At 38.4% G+C, this 17,588-nt stretch overlaps 1 protein-coding gene across 6 annotated transcripts in view; it reads right to left on the bottom strand.

The window, feature by feature from the left end:
• NPAS3 (neuronal PAS domain protein 3) overlaps positions 1-17,588 on the bottom strand; it is a 612,152-nt gene that overhangs the window by 15,951 nt on the left and 578,613 nt on the right. For all 6 annotated transcript variants that reach the window (XM_074909196.1, XM_074909198.1, XM_074909200.1 and 3 more), the window contains 2 exons: positions 13,562-13,755; positions 7,409-7,515 (listed from right to left, as the gene is read on the bottom strand). In XM_074909196.1, coding sequence (XP_074765297.1) covers positions 7,409-7,515; positions 13,562-13,755 — 301 coding nt within the window. The remainder of the gene's footprint in view (positions 1-7,408; positions 7,516-13,561; positions 13,756-17,588) is intronic.

The following is a 17,588-nucleotide window of genomic DNA, read 5'->3' as shown; positions in this document are numbered from 1 at the left end:
TTAGTGGACAGAGTGAAGGTGAAGCTGCTGGAGATGCACAGTAAAATCTTTTATTCCTTTGGCTTTGCAATTTTTTACATGTTTCTTCAATGTATCACAAAAATATCAAAGTATAAATTAATCTTTATCTTCATCATTCAAAATTTTGAGCACAAAGAGACTTTTTAAAAAATAAAGAAAACTGTTAAGGAAGCAACTGGGAAACCAGAGGTTCCCAGCACAAGTCAGAGCTCCTCAGACCCTTAATGAAGTAGCTGTACTTACACAGCTGGTACTACATACATTTTTAATGTAAAAATAGTAGAAGAGTTTAGGTGTAAATTTCAACTTACTATGTATGAGCTATGGAAGACTTACAATGGAGATCCTACAAATGGAAAAAGGTATGTACTAATCAGTATTGCATTAGATTTAATTTGAAGATGAAATAACAAGTTAAAGGGTTATTGATGCAAAATATCTGAGACATCTTGCAAAACAACTGTATATTGCTAAGCTACAGAAGGTAAAACTCTGCAGTTAGGTCCAGTAGCTAATGGTTTAAATAGCTTAAAGGTTTCACTTTGTAGAGTTTTCTAGTTTGTTTACTATCCAAAAGATCTGCTGCTTCTGGTAAACTCTTATATACTTTATGTACAGAAAACATTTGTCCAATAGCACACAATTTGCATGTGAAAAACTTAGCCGTAAAACATCGCAAAGATTAGAAACTTATCAGGATTTAAAATTATATCTGAGTATTTATACAGATAATTAGAATGCCAAATATTACAGTAGTAACAGCCCTCCTCCACAAACAAAAATGTAAGCCGTGGTATAGGTTCTCATCTTTCAAGGAATAAACCAACCATGAGTTAATAGTGTATTATGGAGAAAACAAGGGTGCAAGGCATACGTAATTGCATATTACAGAGTGTTTTCCCCCTTCTTCTAAAGTAACCAGCTTTGGTCAGAGAGCGGACAAAGAAATTAAACTAGACAGATCAGCACCTCACAATGCAGGAGCAAACACATCTGTAGGATTGCAGAGCGTGGCTAAAAGACACAAAATATACACACTCTTGGTTAGGTGCATATCTCTTAAGATTCATTAGGACTGAAAACCAAAACACTAGGCATGGGCTAAAACCAAAGTCCATGCTCTCTTTTTTCCTCATATGAATAAAAAAAAAAATCTTCTTTATATGCTTCTGTTTTTTCTAGTTTCTTATTTCCTGTTCCCTCATCTTGCTCTATCACCAGTATCTCCAGTTAAAAGGACATAAAGATGCTGGTCTCTAATGCAGAAGTCTTTGCTGGCCCATAGTACGGACAGAGAGGAAGATTGTGCAGGTGGTCAGACCAACACTTCTGCAATACTTTGAAAAAAAGATACACTAGACTGTCATCAGGATGCCAAGCGGGCTTGGTTTAAGAATTAGCTAAACACCAGACATTCTATCAGCCTAATTTAGAATCAATCTTGCTTTTTAGTGATGATAATAAACTTGTACAAACATGAGATTCATTTGTATATTTTAGCATTTTATTTCAGTCCCAGAATGCAAAACCTGACATTGGAATCAGTTTGATTTTTTTGGTGATTGAAGATATTAAGCACTACAAGAGCACTGAAATTTCGATCTGATTAGGATAAAAATTCCTCAGGATCAAAACACTTCTTTTTTTCCCCCTACAGTTTTACTAATTGTGTGCTACTTGACATTGCAGAGTTATTCCACAGCATGATAGCAAAATATGTGAAGTGTATTTTACTGTTAGAAATTATCAACTCATTCTATTTGTTTTTCATGTGTTTGAGGTTATTAAGAGAATAAAAAATTATAACCGATGTGCATAAGTTAAAAGGGTTAGTTCAACTACAGCTGGTAGGCTAAGCCACTAAGCAATATTTTGTATGGCAACAGAATTTTTTTATTGAACATACATAAAAGAAATCATGAATATATAACTGATTTAAAAGCAGACTGAGGGGGTAATATCCCTTGAAAAATAGGGAAGCCATGAAAAAGGTGAATGTGGAATAGTTTATTTTCAGAAAGACTGGATTATTCTAACCACTGGAAACCGGATAAAGTAGATCAGAGGGAGTGCTACCAAACACACTCATCAGAGACCTTTGCTTTATGGGACATGAACTGCCCTGGCTCACTGTTCCTGAGGAATTGTACAGTAGCTGTAACCAAATCCTGAAGAAACAGGATGATATTTTCTAAGCAATAGCTGAGGACAACACGTATCTTTTTTTGTCAGTGTCAGGTTCCTGAATTTAGACCTCAATTAGGATTTCAAAATGAAAAAGCACATATTATATACCAATATATACTTTTGACAGTGTTCTTATGAGCAATATATTAATTTTCAAATGGCAGCACATTGTCCTATATTTGTCCACAAGTATATTCATGGTTGCCTTCAGAGGTCTTGACTTTTATCCTTCCTTGCTGCCTTCTTAATGACCTGCATTGAACAGTAACATCAAGTACTCAATGTTCAATGAAGACCATTAATTTTGTTCAATTAAATGGAAGACATATATTCCTACAGCATATGACATCCATTTGCTCTTAGCAAGAAACGTACTTCTTAAATCAAAAAGGGATGTTATAGACCCTGTATGACAACAGTGTCAACCAACGAGAAGCACATATGCACAGAATCGTACTCCAGAGAGCAGCAAGTGCCAGTTTCCCTTGCTGAGCTCTACATACAGTGCTAAGACCTGATACTATAGTAATTTTATTAATCTGCTTCATTTCTGATATTGATTTGACCTATAATGTATCCTGCTAGCTTTAAGATCAGTGATATTTTCTTGTTATTGGAACAAGGGCAGTTCTACCCACACTACTTGTGGCTTGGTGAAACTGTATGAGCTGCCCTATGCTTGACACACAGTTCAGCCCTGCAATGTTTCTATGCAGAGGTAAGTGAAAAGAGAGGATCTGATCACCTTCCCCATTCTTACAAGCAGTAAAGTAGAACTGAGGGCACAAGGGGTCTTTCTAGGGTGTTAGATCTAGATGCATAACTATGAAACGTAAAGCATTCATCTTCAACTCTTTAATGCAATATATCCTAAAGAAGAGCTCTGTTACACAGAGCTAGGATTAGGGACCTGCATGTTTTGAGGGCTCAGATTCAAACACAAGCTGTTGCAGGTTAGCCAGTTGTGTGTGTCAGCTGAGCTAACAGCTGAGCCATGATGCTGGATGGTGTACAGGCTATTACACTAGAGAACATTTTAACTATAATCTCTGTGAGAGAGACTTGATTTATGGTGAGTGATATCTGTCAGGATTCCACCAGCAATTCATTCAACAAACACAGTGAAGACAAACAAAAGAGAAGTTTCCCAAACTTCTGAAACCATGAAGCATTATAAAATGGGAAACAGGTTGATAAGGTAGAATTGTAACACTAAACAACTGGCTGGGAGATTTGTGAAAAAGCGTGATCACTGAAAGTTTGAATGAAACAAGATAGAAACAGTATCCCTAACCTTTTTATTTCTGTTTGGAAAAAAAAAATAAAAATTTTTTAATAACTTGTGGGATCATCACCATGTATTGTGTTGGAATAAATGCAGATATGTGAGGAGTTAGAGTATGAATGTTGTTTTATTAATCCATAAGGGCATGAAGCTATAACTAACATAAATCTAAGTAGAAATCTTGACTCCACTGAACCTAATGGAATTTCTGCTGTTTACTTCACTGGGGTTAGAATTTTAGTCCATATAAATTTGCTTTTTTAGGGCATAATCCTCATGTCCATTGAAGCCAATGAAAGCTTTTCCATTGACTATAACTGACCATTCATTAGGGCAGCAGTTCCCTTACAAAAGACTGTTGTCACTGCTACAGTCCTGCAGACCTTCTTCACCATTATACTTGTTATGGTCACATTCCTGAAACTGCTTTTGTCTTCTTTTATTTGAGAAAGTGTTAACAAGGCCTGTTTTTCAAAGTCTCTAATAGGCTGCTATGTTCTGAAGCCATCAACAGCCCTCTTGATTTTTTCTGTGTGATTTTGTGCAACATTTTCTTTGCTTGTTTTCCTCTTTGATGCCTTTGAATAACCTGGATGAGAAGGCAGGATGTACTGGTCTTACTTTTTCCATTATTTTTTTGATATGTTGTTAGTGAATAGGCAGAGTACCAGTTTTATTTGTGTTTCTTTTTACCCTTAGATCAACCATTACGATTTGGGATTCTTACCATTTTAATCTTTAAAAATTATTTTCTCTTCTGTAAAAATCAATCAAGATTTTTAGATGCATTCTGCAGTCCTCTATCAAATACAACCTTTTCAGTTTGCTGCTTTCTCAAGTCCTGCTTCTGCTTTTCAATAGGGCACTCTAACCATTACTTTAGCTTCCAGTTTCTCCTCAAAATATTGCATAATACTGCTTTTTTTTTTTTTTTTTTTTTTTTTTGTAATCTCAAGCAATTGTTTCCCATGCTGTACTGGCAAATCTCCTGCATTGTCTATTTTGGCAAAATGCAGTTCTGCTGGGTTTTACAGCCAATGTCTGAAACTTCCTGAATTTTATCTCTAATTTTATTTTAACTAAGCCACGACGATTCTCTCTTTCTAGTTTGGCTTGAACTTGGTTTTCTAGGATGGACAAGTTGCTATGAAGTGTTTTGGGGTTTTGCAATTTCTTCCTCTTGTTTTTTCTACAAAGTTTTTTTCCAAATGCTAGAAAAGTTGAGCGTCTCACTGGGCAAAGTTATGAACCACTTCAACTTCTGCAGGACTTCTAATGGGCAGGTATACTTCCTCAGCTATTCCCAAGTCTAATTTAAACTTGAAGATCTTTCATCCAGAGCATAAAGTTTGAACAACATGAAAAGACAAATGCAAAGTCCTGTACCTGGCATGGACTGGATCCCTGCAATGGTTCAGGCTGAGGACTGACTGGCTGAATTGTTGCTTTGCAGAAAAAGACCAGGGGGTCCTGGTGGACAGCATGCTAGGTACGAATCAGCTTGTGCCCTATGGGCTGTACTAAAAAGTGTATAGCCAGTAGACCACAGAAAGTCATTATTGCCCTTCACTCATCACTCTTTAGATTGCATCTGGAATCTAATTTTAGGCTCCCAGGACAGGAAATACATTGACAAACTTCAGTGAGCTTAGCAGAGGTCTGTCAAGATGGTCAGGTACTTGCCCTTTGAGGAAAGGCTCTGGGACCAGGCTTGTTCAGCCTGAAGAAGAGGTGGCTTCAGGGGGACCTAACAGCATACCTGCAAGGAGGTTACTGCAAAGATGGAGCCATCAGCTGCACAATCAAAACAGGAAAATACAACTGGATAGAAGGAAAAAAAAATCATTATGAGGATAATTAAGTCCTTAATAAGGATAACTGGAAGAGGACACTCAGAGAAGCTGTGGAAAGTCTGACCTTAAAGGTCAACTAGACAAAGTACTAAATAATTTTCTCTGAATCAGTGTAGATCCTTTTTTGACATGATGACTAGATGATGTCCCAGAGTCCCTTCTGACCCGAATGATTCCATCAACATCTTATTCCTATAAGCTGAGAGAACAACTATACATACAAGAAGTAACCAACCTCATCTATGCAATCAAAAATAGCTGAGCAAAAATAATAATTATGCTATAGCCACACAGCCAAGTTTGGAACCCCACTGTGCTGGATGCTGATAATGGGAGAAAGTTTCTGTGCTTACAAAGCTTGCAATCCAATCAACTAAACTGGACATACAGTGCGAGCAGGAACACTGTAAGGTAAGGCAGCTCTCTAGATGTCGTTCCTGTCTTCAGGGTGTCCTGAGTCCTAGTCCAGTGCTTATACACTGGACCACGCTGAACTCACACTGTCTGCATTGGTCTCTAAGTTTTCTGAAGATGAATGTTACATAAAGCATATTCTATTTCAGAGAGAAGTGGTCATTCAGAAGATTAAGGTCTTTTTCAAATGGGATGTTCATCTCTGCCAGGTGGTATGTTAAGTCTGAGTCATAAATATCTTTTATTTCCTCTGTCAGATAGTGCCGTGGAAGTGCAACTTGTCATTTTTGACTTCCAGTTTCGAGAGCACCAAGCAAGTTTCTGAATTTGTTCCTTCATTTCTGAGCAACTGACATATACTCCTGGATATTAAATACTCAAAATGTAAATGATACAAAATTACTTTGTTTATCACTTTGGATAGTTGATTTTATTTTTTTCCCCAGAAATGTACCTAACCTGACCTTCTTATGTCAAATGCCTTTAACTTCCAGAAACTTCAGGGAGTATTCGAAAGCTTTCCAGAGCTTGATATTGCTGTTGGTTGCCTTATATTACAATAGAAGCTGTCCCTGTTCTCCTCCTTTCCAGTTGCAGTTATCCTCCTGTTTTCCCTTGCAGATCAAGCAAGGTACTTTCGGACTGAAAATTTATACTGCCTTCTATTGTAGTCATATGGTTTGGTAAAAGTTTATTAAATGTGGCTGTATTTGGGTTGCTACTCTTTTATTAAGAAATGCTAGGAGGATGTGGTGCAGGGGAAGCAGACTTATTCAAATCTGGGACTCTGAATTTAAGAGGCAGTTTGCAGATAGTCTTTTATATTGAGAAAAACACACAAGTCAATCATAAACGCAGTCAGTCACTGAAACTTCCAAAGAATTATCTGGCTTCACTGCAGGCACAGATAAATTAGAGATTATGGGCCTAAGTCTCTTTTCGCACCAGGGTAAATCAGGAGCACCATCACTGAAGTCAACAGATCTCAACAAGAAAAGAATTAGGCCCTATGGCTTTTAATAAGAGGAATACAAAGAGTTTAATTACAAGGAATCAAGCTGAACCTCCCTTCCCCCATACACAGACATATGCACATGCTCTCTGGGAAGATTTGTCTCGTAACATTTTTATACTTCTGTTACCCTTATCCTGATCATACTACCTGTGTGCAAATAACAGGGACTTGGATGCTATAGAGATGGGGGCCACACTGGTAGAGCTGTTGCTTAGTTCTGTATTGAAAAACCTGGTGAAATCTCAAATACGCTGCAGTTTTTGACCTCCACATTATGACTCAGAAATAAAAAAAAAAGGAGTTAATTTTCTGTGTTAGGGAGGGAGTTTCTCACCTAAGCAATACCTCTTTGAAGGAGTAAAATAATGCACAGCACGTGTAAATTAACAACTGCTGGAAACTCTGGTAATACAAATAGTTTTTTTTTATTTCCACATATGTGAGCAATCTTATATGTCTATAAAAAGACTTGAAAATAAATAATATAAAAAGTTATATATGAGCCACCCTCTACGAAACCCTGTGACAAAAAAAGCAGGTGCAAGATGAAGACCCCAGTTGTGGAATATAAATAATAGTTCAGGAACAATCAAGTGTTGTACCAGATAATTTTACAAAAATGGAAGTACTTACAGTCTAAGTGACTATGTCTGATGCCTTCCACATCTTCAGCATGAATGAAGTGGTAACATCTCTTTCCTACGATATCTACAGGGGTCAGATCCATATAATCACTAATCCTAAAAAGGAAAAAAAAATACAGCCTATAATTCAAGCAGGAAAAGAATACAAGAACTGTCAAATGACTCAGAAAGTGAAATGTGCTAAGAAAGTTTTTTCACCACTATAGTAATTTGAGTGGAATATCTATACAAAGAAAGCAGAGCCTTAAAGGAAAAGAAAAAAAAAAGAAATAAAAGATTTTTTAAAGAAACCTTGAAATCATTTTATCCATTTAAATAAGTGGAAAGTTAAATTCTAGTGCATATTCTCCCTGTAGCATAACAGCAAGACAATGTAATTCCATGAAATTGTAAAGCATTAGCAACAATCCAAAATCATTAAAAGACCAAGATGATTCAAGGTTACATAATAAAGTAAAAACATGTTATGTTTATACCAAATGATTAGAGACACATTTCATTTCAACAGATTGGTCTTCTATTGGGTATATTCATGAAAAAGCTCTTCAACCATTTCTTGGCACCAAGTCCAAACTGATATTTCAAGGGATATAATTTAAATGCTGAGACATACAGATGCCTCAGGGTGTTATCTTTTTTAGTCTAATTCATTTGGGAGCTCAGCTTTCACTCTGGGCCCTTTCAACTGGGACTTTGTTGTTTATTGCACATAGAAACTTTAAAAATCTATTCTGCAGACCTTTGTGTGTGTGCGCGCGCGCGCGTGTGTGTGTGCGTGCTCATGTCTGTGTGCGTGTGTAAACTTCTGTCATGGAGTGACAAGATGTCAATGTCCTTAAACACAGTACAGAAAATAACAAAACAGTTGGAAAATGCCTTGCTCACACAAGCATTTAAAAGTAAGACTGTCTTCTAGAAATAGAATAATTTTTTAGGGTTTGAAACATGCTGCAACGATTGAGGTTAAGACTACTTTGCAACTGTAAGAGTTAATTGCCATCCATTTAAGGGAGTCGTAAGAAACACCAAACATCTTGATATAACCAGATTGCTGAAACAACTGGAGTGTGATCCTGGGGGAGGTCAGTGGGGAGGCTAAACCAGAAACTGAACTGTGTAGGTCTGAGCGGTTCCCAGCAGGCAGAGTGGGAGAACACAGCCACTGAGGCGCTGACTAGCAGAGCTGTGTTTGTCCGTGTGTTTGAGCAGCATTGGTGCATCCTTTTATACTAAACTAAGTGTATAAACAGTTCATGGAGCAGGAACCAGAGCTCAAGTCTCTCCTCTCCCCCATGTCTACACTCTCCTCACTGGCACACTTTGCTGTCTCTTCTCTGGTCCAAGAACTGTGTGTTTTCTGTTAAGAGGTGGCTCTGTTTCAAGATCAGGGAGAATAAAACCCACCCTTGCCCAGCCTAGTAGAAAAAGGCAATCTCCAGGCAGGCCACTGCCCTTGTGATATACCCAGGCTGTGAGTGCTAGAGCTCATGGGGCTAATATGGAAGATGATCATTGTGCTTCCCCCTCCGGTAAATTTGACTGAGCTGTGTTTTGTTTCTCTTCAGCAGCGTGTTTGTGTAAAGTCTCCGCAGATAAAAATGAACACAACAAGGAAACTGTGGAAGAAGATTCACAATCCCTTGTTTAAGGGGAGGTTTAGATGGGATATTAGGAAAAATTTCTTTACCAAAAGGGTTGTTAAGCATTGGAACAGCTGCCCAGGGAAGTGGTTGAGTCACCAGCCCTGGAGGTATTTAAAAGATGTGTAGAAGTGGCACTTAAGGACATGGATTAGTGCTGGACTTGGCAGTGTAGCTTTACTGTTAGACTTGATGATCTTAAAGGTCTTTTCCAACCTAAATGATTCTATGATTCTGTAACATTACGAAAAAGCTGTTTCAAATATATATATGAAGGACACAGGATTTTTTTGGATGAAAAATGTGGAAGAAGAAACAGAAAGAATTCCAGCTGTAAGTGATCACTGGCAAGCAATGACACGAAAACCAGAAGCAAAAGAAATTACATAAAGTAGGACACTGATGCTTATATCAAAGGTACCAAAGATGGAAAATAAGTAACTTGCACAGAGAAAAGGAATAAATATTATAGCATATCTTAGAGTACTAGTTAGGAGACAGATCTTGTGGCTCCCAAGCCCTTTGACAAAATGAAGCAACGGGTTGATGGGTAGGAACTTGGTACCGCTGAATACACAGACCTGATCCTGTAAAACAAGCACAGGCTTACATTTGAGCAGATCTGTGGTTCCGCTGACTTACAAGACTGTTAACATCACTGAAATTTAAAAGTAGGTATATGGTACAGCTCTTTGCTGAATTAGGACCAAATTGTACACACATTGTAGGCTTGAGGCACTCTACACAAGACTGTTTCTGCATATCTGAAGGAATTATTGGCAACCACTGTCATGGCCAACAGGCCAAATCTCTTCCATTTGGAAGACATCATATTCACAGGGTTATTTCCCTTTGGGCATATATTAGCAGGTATGGCTATAGCAGTCCACATTAAACTGGGCTATAGGCTCTCTCCAGATGGTCTCCAATAACTGTTGACACTGAAAATACACAGACTGATGCTGTACTCTAACAGCAGACTCTTTATTTTGCTTTTAGTTATTTATCACCATCTAAGATGATTTGTCCTCTGCAGGTGCTTTTCTCACTCCACTGACTAATGAAGAAATTCTAGACTATTTTAGACTAGATGGTGAAGTGTAGATAACATGAATCCCATGTTTAGAAAACAAATGGTTTAACATACCACATTTTAGGTGACAAAATTTTACATCCCCATTTAACACTCTCAGAACAAAATATTAATTGTTAGAAATAGCCAGTGGTACTAGCCAATGGATCCTGTCTCAAAGGGAAGCTAACTGTTGACTAGTTTGTGCACTGAGTCCAGGGTTCTGATGCAGATCTCTTCATTCACAGGAAAGTAACAAGATACACCCAAAGACTTGAGTAATGTCACTCCTGCTCCCTGCTGTTGCAAGCAGGCAACCACTTGGAAAACCAGAAGTACTATTGATCTCACCCCTGCTGATCCAATGGTCCACTGTGAGCATTCATTTCAGTTAAGTAGCATGGCTTCTGCTCCATACTCCCCACAGTTGCCAGTAACTCCCCATTGCTCCATAAATAGTGCTTACAGCTTCCCCAGCATGGATCCATTTTTCTCTGTTTTCATCAATGTTGTGCTTCCTTTACTGTGGCACTACAAAGAATTTCCCGGCTGCCCGCAAGTGCCAGGAATCAAGCCATATATTCAGGATGGGATACTTATCTGCTTTTCTATAGTCCCTGAAGAGAGATCCCAACTTCCCTGACTCAGAGAATGGCCTTGGCAAGTGCCCAGATAATTCATCTGACAGCTTCAATCAGCTCTTTAGTTAATTCCTTCCCTTCTGTCCTTTCCATTCCTTCAGTTTTTGCAGTCATATTCTGCTTATACCTGCTATACCTTGTACCTGCTATGAAATCCAAGTCCTGTCAATCTTACTCCATTTTCCATCAGTGGAAATCCCGCTGCCTCAGTGAGCTAACATTCACCTCCCAGCCCTAGCAGAAGTGTTTCTGCTATTTGAAATTCCTTTTATAAACTATTTTAAACACTGACACAGGGACTTGAAATGAAACTATTACAACATAAATTCAAGTACCATCATATGCATTCTACCCTAGCATAGGAGATAAAATCCATCACAAACAAGGAAAAGTTGCTTTATAATGTTGCCTTTACCTTAACAAATGAAAACCACTAGTAAGTTCAACACTTCCTTGCATAGTCAGCTGGCTTACCATAGTTTACCATGTGTTATCAGCTCTTTCTATGTGATTACTCATCAGAGCTCCACATCTGATACATTTTACGTTTTTCAGTGAGGCCTTTCTCAGGCATTTGAAAGTTTTATTGCTACCTGAACGTGAAGGGAAGGTTTGAGAAAAATGTTTAATTAAAAAAAAACATATACAATTTAGGGATCATAAAAATGCCAAACTGACAGCAGAGAAAGTATAAATCTTCCTAACACAGCCCACAAATTCTTATCATATTTGACCTGACAGAATAGTTCATTTTTCACATCCATTTGATTCCTGGCTTTTTTATTGAGGTTGCCAATGAAGGTAACGGTAAGTGCAGGTGATTTTGTTAAAAGGAAATCTGTTCATTAGGAACTGGACAGATACCAGCAACTCATTTCACAGAGGCCACTGAAGAGCCCTACAATGGTAGCAGTTTTCCACTACTCCTAGGTGGGTCACAATCAAATCAAAGACTAAGGCAAAAAGTTTCTTCTAGATCCTGCTGCTAATCCCCAGAGCTCTTTCACCAGCTGCCAGATTATACAGAATTTAGATACATATTGGGTAGAGTCACAGGCAAAACTCAGCCCAAACTTTAATACTGTTAACAGCTTTCTCTGTAACCTTGTGCAAACCACTTTCCACTTTCTATGGAGCAGTTTTTCCAAGCTTAAAAATGAGAATAATATATTCACTTTTAGATAATGCTTTGGAAGTTTAGGTGAAGTATTCTTTAATAGCCAAGTAATATTATTAATACTATTGCAGCAGTTCAGCAACGTCACAGCAAAGATAACCTCATAACTGAAATCCAAGATTATTTTAAATTGTTTAAGGCCCTGATTCAAGAAATAATTTGAGTTCATCCTTTTTTATAAAGGTTTATATTGATGTGTTATGCTGGTCTTCCATTGTGATTGAGCAATCATGGTTGTTCATATCAGAGAACTTCCACTCTTATAACATGCCATGCTGTCATATGAAAAGCTTGCTTTAGTTATCTTGTTTCTTCCACTTTTTGATGGTATGTCCCCTTGACAAAATTTCCTTTGGATGCTTTTCCTTCTTTCTTCCTTTCCAACTTTTCCCTCATACCTCAGCCTTCCATCAATGGATCCAAACTTCTTTATTCCTTAAATCTTCCTTCTCAGGTATCTTCACTCTGTTCTGAATATCTATTCCCTAGATTTTATTCTTATTTTTTAGGGCTCTGAGGGCAGCCTTATTGGTCTTGACCAGCGCCCCTGGGTCATCCTGCACCCTGCCCACAGTCCAGAACCTCATTTCAACACCCTTGGGGCTCCCCCACCCCGCCCACAGCCCAGAACCCCATGTCAGCCCCCAGGGCCGTCAGCCCCTGCCCCAGCGATGACGCAGCAGGGCTGGTCTCCAGCTCCTCACAGCCCTGCCTGCCTGGCCATGGGCCCTGCCAAGACAGACCCAGCTCAGGTCCCAGCCTGGCTTCGGCCAGTCCCCATCCCCGGGGAGCTGCCCAATGCCAGGGGCTGGGGCTGCCCTGGTGCCTGCCCTGTCCTGCTTCTGGCTGGGGGTGGAACGGGTACCCTGGCTGCCAGGCCCTGCTCTGACAGTCCCCCACGGGCAGCTGTGATGCTCGTGGCACTCAGCCCCCAGAGAGCAGACAGCTGAATTTAAATCCTATCTTCCACCCTCCTAGATCACTTGTCACTATTTCATCTAACATAGCCCCCCCACATCCAACTCCTCATCACCTGTTCCCATTTCACTGCCGTCTTTCCCAGTACACACTTAACCAATTTTATTCTACAGTTTTTCCCACCTCTTACTGCAACAGATCCCACCTCTCTAGCCTACTATCTAGGCCATCTGTGCTTCTGTTCCATTAAGCGCTGAGCACTATGTGCTGTAATCTGCAAATTAGTTCAAAAATGGAAAACTTTAAAACTTCAGACAGAAAGACTTGTGGAGGGGAGGACAGGGAAGCATAAGGACAGCCATACAGGTCAGATCAACGTCTGTCTAGTCCCAAATCTTGCCTCTGAGAAGGACAGTGAGAGATTGTAAAAAAGCTTGGAAAGCTTAGCGGAATCTCTCCTGGTCTATCCTCCCCTATTCCAGCAAGATGTCCTGCAAATTATAGTTTTTAATTTACCTTTATCCTCTAAGAATGTAATGAAACTGAAGGTAATGATGACGAGAGTGAATTCAATTCTCTCATATAACACCAGGATGACATTGCAGGAGCCACAAATTTCAAAACCTTTTGCCGAACCCATGGAACAAAGAATATACACAGCTAAAACAAAGAAAAAAGGAGCTAAAAGCTGTACCTATTTTCACAGTAAATGATATTGAGGTCCATATTCACACGAGTGACAAACATGTGGCAGTCAATCCTGACTTCATTAATTGTAGGAGGTGGCAAAGCATGAGCAACGACAACAAGTCCCATGATTTGGCTGGGTACTGTCCGTCCGTGGGACAGTGACACTCTCAGACGTAACCGGCCTGTTATATGAATCACCTGGAAAATAAAAACAATAAAAGAAACCCCAGTGAATTCTGGATGCAACTGTGACATCAGTTTCTTTTAAAGGATAGCATTACTATTCCCTACAGACCACTTAACACAGCCAAAAATTGTACTAAGTAACTGCCAGTATTAGTGTTAAGCTTATTAAGATTGGCTGTCAACATGTCCTATACGTCCTCATGGCAAAAAAGAAGACAAGAACATAACAGGCAAATGCTTCACATTCATCAAATAAAAACCTCAGAACTCCTGTGGTATTGATTTTTGCTGTGGTGGTTGCTACAGAAAGAAGAAGAAGAAAAAACCAAACTAGAAATTCAACAGAAGAAAAGAGAGAGGGGGGATAAAACTGAAATAATGAAAGTAGAAATTAATAAAATATTAATTTTATAACATTTGGAGATTGAATATGAGACAAAAAGATGGGCAGTTTTGAAACTTTTCCAGAATGGATTTAATTGTATTGCTTAGTCACCTACACCATTAAGACACTGCTCACAGCCTTGAATTACTTCTCTGTGGTTGGAAATTTGAGAAGCAACAGCCTGGAAGTGATCAGTGAGTTCAGCTGCAGGATGGTCTTGCATTTACAGCAAGCTTTTTAAGAGCTGATAGACATGTAATGCCTTTGCCTAGTACACTATGTATGTATGGACAGATCTGGGGGCCGATGATTTTTTTCCCTATTCACAAGATAACACCAGAAGACACCCAGGAGATCCAATTGCACCACTGGAGAGTGAAATTCTAAGAATGCTGCCTGAAATGGAGTCAGTTGAAACTTTGGGAAAAGAATAACTGACAACTTCCAGTTTCACTCCTTCAGGATAAATAAACGGGTTGCTTTTTTTCAATAAAAGAATGTAAATACAGCACTGATGCCAGATATCAAACTGAAAGTGGAAACTTCAGTTCCTGTACTCATAGAGAACCATAAGAACTGGCAGTTGTGGGCCCTCCCAGCTTTTGACTCTCAGAGTGTGTTACAACATCAACATGAAGAGAATGCTTCCAGCAGATGAGGGCCCCTTTCACGGTGATCCCAGACTCACTACTCAGAGCTCAAAAGAGATGTTGCTTGGTACCAGGTGCACTGGGGGAGGTCACAGAGATGGGATATAGCTATAAGTCCTCTGATACTCATCTCACAAAGACAGCAGTCAAACTCTTTGCTTCTGATCTGACATTGATTGTTAATAGAAAGTGAGAGAGAAGAAAATCTTTCATTAATAAGTGCAAACCACAAAGTGCATCCAAATTCAAATCTAATTCATGCTAGCAGATCTGTGATCTAAGCCTTGAAGTTTAGGGGGTTTTTTGGGTTTTTTTAACCTAATCATTAAAATATCTCCTTTCTCCACTATTTTACATTTCGACTCCAGCCAGTGTGGTGAATCTGAATGAGGAAAGTGATTAGCTGCTGTGTTTGTCCATTTCAGTTGCAGGTTTCCGACCACCCACATTTGAAGTAATTATTGCCTAAACTCACACTTAATGCACCTTCCAAGGGCAAACTATTCTATGAATATTTGAAGAAGTTCCTAAAGGCACAGATACAAAAAACACCATTTCAAACACACTTTTTTTTTTTTTTTTCTCAAGACCTCATTAATTAATGAAGAAATAGCTAAAAGAAATAGGATTAACTTCACAGGAGGGGCAGTAATAGTATATTTTGCTCCTTCTAGCTAGGCTTGCATATATATCTGCTTTTTATCATTATCTGTCTCTTTTTATCATGCAGTTTCAGCTTACTGCCAAAACTCAAATCTGTAAATGCTGGGAAAAATGCTGATGGATAACTAGTAATAATGTGAAAAATAATCTTATACTGAACGTGCTATGCAAAAGTATTGTTGTTCTGTTGTTTTTTCATAAGAGTCCTTATGCTAATATGTTTGAAGTTGGCACTATCACTTGAGGGAATTTTCAAGATATATCATACTTAAAATCCATTTATCTCTTCCCAGTATTTTTTGAAACCTCCATGTCATTTGCAGCTAAATATCAACATGATTTGTTTTTGAACAACTCTTTATTCAGTTAGTACCTCACTTTTTTCTGATTCCTCATCTGAAATACAGCTCAGATGTAGTACTACCCCAGGAGACTGTTCCAAACCTGCCAGACTCACCATATATTAACATTGTTGAATTTCAAGAGAGTTTGCTTCCAGATTCAAATTATTTAGCTCTATCATGGATCAAAATATTTTAGAAATCCCCACGTGAATTCAAATTTTAGGGGTCAGCACTGAATTGCATTCCGATTCTGTACACTGGGAAATGTACAGCAAACTGCCCATCAGTTCCAGCGTCTGTGTGCCTCTAAAGAAACTGTATTTCCATGCCTGAAATCCCTTTCTATGACAACATTAGTCAAACACACCAAGCGGGAAATCTAATTGGTAGTAAAAAACAATTCTAGCTGTCATGACCTTGTCTACATTGTGAGTATTGCCACTTTTAACACTGGTTCATTTGAACTGGGATTAGGGGTGATAGGAATTATAGGGTCAATTATCTCCGGTAGCTAAAATTAATCTCTTTATAATTCAATCCTACAGCACTAGTCTATCATATCCTAAAGCAGTATTATGACTTTAATGAAGCTAAATTGCAAGAATAAACTGTTTTATGAAGGACAATACTTGGATCCAGATGTAAATATTTAACAAAAATTTGCTAGGAATATTCTGAAAATCAAAAGTAAATGCAGCTCTTCTGTGCAGTTCTCTTTATAAATGCTTTCATCTGAAAGGCATGCAACAGTCCAAATCCATTTTTAAACTATAATTGTGATCTTTCTAATAATGCTGTATGAACAGATTGGCATACTTAGATGTCACAGCAAGAGAAGACAGTGATACTGTGTTCTGTCCATTACAAAAAGGTGGGTGAATGCTATACTCCTGATCACAGGAATCATCAGAAACTTTGTATGTCAAGAGCTGTACAGATTTCCCCAGCATTTCTCCATCTACCTCCTAAATGAAATTTGTAGCAAGACTCCTTTTACACTCTAATGGGAGCTGGACTGGTTAACAGTTCAGAGACCTTTTTGCTTACAAACTTCATGGGCAGGTGCTGTAACCTGCATGATGATTTCATCCTATAGAAGTAGAGGAAAATATTATAGTCAAAATAAACCTTGGGACCTGATCTAGACCAGCGTTTGACATGGGTCATTCTGATCTGTGTTATTGCTTGTAGTGTAACCTAGTTGTATAATAGTTATACTTGGATAGACAAGTGGGTGAACCAGAAAGCATTCTGTAGCAATAAAATTTTTAACACTATGAAATGAAAGTAACACATACACTGCTGTAAAGATGTCATGCTGAAGCAAAACAAATACTATAAAAATCTCCTGTACTGTTTAATTGCTTTGTTAAAAAAATTTTAAATCAACTTTGCCTGACACTCCAATATTGGAAAAAAAATATCATTATTTAGCTTTTATTTTTAGCTGATTAGAAAAGGGATTTGCAAAATATTGTAAGTACATGTAAACACAGTTTATGAGTGTAGGAGTGTTAACAAGCCACATTGCTTGGACAAATATATATTTCTTTTCCCTGCCATATGCTCTCTTTAGTCATCTGTTAGCGATAAGCACTTAGATGTGCTCTACTAATGTCTACTCATTATAAACAAGCACATCACAAAGACCTTGATAAAACCTTCCCTCTGTCAATACTTATGGAAAGGAAAGCCCAGCGATTGAAAAACACATCTGGAACCTGCTCATCATCCTTTAAAGCTAAATCTCACCTCTGGAGATGGACATACTTTCTTTGTCAAAAGACATCTTTAAATATTACA

Source organism: Athene noctua, chromosome 6 (assembly GCF_965140245.1).
Source record: "Athene noctua chromosome 6, bAthNoc1.hap1.1, whole genome shotgun sequence".
In the NCBI taxonomy this organism is placed as follows: Eukaryota; Metazoa; Chordata; class Aves; order Strigiformes; family Strigidae; genus Athene; species Athene noctua.
This window is presented reverse-complemented; position numbering and strand designations above follow the sequence as displayed.